The sequence below is a fragment of the Echinococcus granulosus genome (assembly GCF_000524195.1).
Source record: "Echinococcus granulosus chromosome Unknown EG_S00287, whole genome shotgun sequence".
NCBI lineage: Eukaryota > Metazoa > Platyhelminthes > Cestoda > Cyclophyllidea > Taeniidae > Echinococcus > Echinococcus granulosus.
Window position 1 is genome coordinate 8,622 of NW_020170667.1, and position 1,801 is coordinate 10,422.

The following is a 1,801-nucleotide window of genomic DNA, read 5'->3' on the forward strand; positions in this document are numbered from 1 at the left end:
TTTGATGAACTGACACCTTCCTACACTTTCTCCAAGTTCCAACATGTTATTGGTTAGAGCTTTATCAAAAGACGTCGTGAACACTTTAACTGCCTGGCAGTTTAGGCACAGCTACAGTTATGTTTTGTTCGAGCATAAAAATACAGACGAATGCAACATTACTAAAGAAACATTTTAGCTTCTTCTTAGTGATTCCGCAATCTTTTCAAAAAATTAGTCTATTTAACACCTTCACCTTATTGGCTGGGTTTTAAAGCGCTAAATCATAAAACTACATTATAACAAATGAATTGCTTTTTTCATCGCTTTGTTTAGTTGACAGCTTAACGATTAGCAACAGATCATCTTTTTATGTAATCTGGTTTTTAACTCAGGCATTATTTCAGGGATGAAAAAATCAACCTATAAGAGATCTGACGTTCCCCTCTTCTTAAGTAGAATATCCAGAGCAAAAGTTAAAACCAAAAAAAGCAATATCAACATTGCACAGTAGCACAGTGGTGGAAATTGACAAAACTTTATAAACGTAACTTGAAAGTGCGCGCGGAGAAGACCTTTCCATTGAGACAACCATAGAGGAGGAGGTGGAGGAGGAGAAAGAGTACCACAACCTCCCCATTTTACTTGATTAATCATCTTTGGCAACCTTGATGTGAGCATAATGCCTATGCATGCGTATATTATACAAAAGGACCTGTTCGGCGACAATCCATGAGTGGGTGAAGGCTAAGTAGTAGCAGTAGTAGTAGGGGCGGTAGGAATGTTGCCCTGACATCACGTTTGTAAATCACAGAAGACGGACCAAGAATTAGGACACAGTAGGATAGAAGTAGGCGACAGGACTCATTAAAGTGACTCCCTTCACCTCCTCTGTGCAAATATTAACAAAGAAATTGTATAGGAAGATTTCCATTAAGGGTTAAAGACATTTGCAAAAGGTTTGCCAGATAGAGAATAGTTGGCTGTGTTATGTGAGAGACATCTGAGCTTCTGCACAATAAGTCACAGTGACAGACACCAAAGAGAAAAGAATGTTTAAAAGGGATTCCCTATTTGATGCCTTGTTCACATCTCAGGTGGCTTCTCAAGTGCCTTTAAATGGGCAAAGTTCAGAAGGCACAGGCTCTTCACCTAGCCACTGAGAAGGCCCTCTAGGCAGCTTTGATATCGGTGCATCCGGGTGTCTCGAAGAAGCTCTCGAGGAAGCTCTTTGCAAAGTCCACCTAAATGGTGCTTCTAAAAGTTGTGGTATATCAAGAAATCGGGGCGCTTAGCTCTCTCCCTCACCACTGGCGGGCCTAACACCTGCAGCAGAAGGATCTGTAATGCTTGGGTGTCATGAGAAGAGGCACATCCTTATGAACTTCCTCTGGATTATAGGTAAGAAAAGGCAAAAGTTGTAGGTGCAGCATCTGCATTGCTTTCTGATAAGTAAGGAAGATATACATTCCATCTTGAAACGATTAATTTGTACAGCTTTTTGAAGGTCAAAAATTTCTGCAATCTTTCGAATTAGAGAAAGCTTGAAGTAAAAAAGCAGTATTTTAAAATTCATAGACAATGAGAAACGGTGAACCTGTTTTACAGAGTACTGCTCTAACTTTTTTTCTCTAAAAAGTGTCATTTCCTTATTATTTTGAGTTGGTGCATTCAGCATTTTCTATTTAACCTCCATTAGTAGCATATGAACATTTTGACTGATAAGAAAAAAATGTCAGGAGATAATGACAACTGGGCATTCAAAACCTTTGGAGAAGTTCTTACGTGGAGAAAAACTCACAAAAACGCTTCACCATTTTTT

General features: G+C 39.1%; 1 protein-coding gene across 1 annotated transcript in view; it reads right to left on the reverse strand. All coding sequences in view use genetic code 11, as the record gives it.

Moving 5' to 3' along the window:
* The window catches only part of EGR_10863 (hypothetical protein), a gene marked incomplete at both ends in the record, with an annotated part of 2,596 nt that extends 939 nt beyond the window's left edge, over nt 1-1,657 (reverse strand). Inside the window, 2 exons of the mRNA XM_024500112.1 lie at nt 419-665; nt 1,447-1,657. Coding sequence (XP_024345475.1) covers nt 419-665; nt 1,447-1,657 — 458 coding nt within the window. The remainder of the gene's footprint in view (nt 1-418; nt 666-1,446) is intronic.
* Between the last annotated feature and the right edge of the window lie 144 nt (nt 1,658-1,801).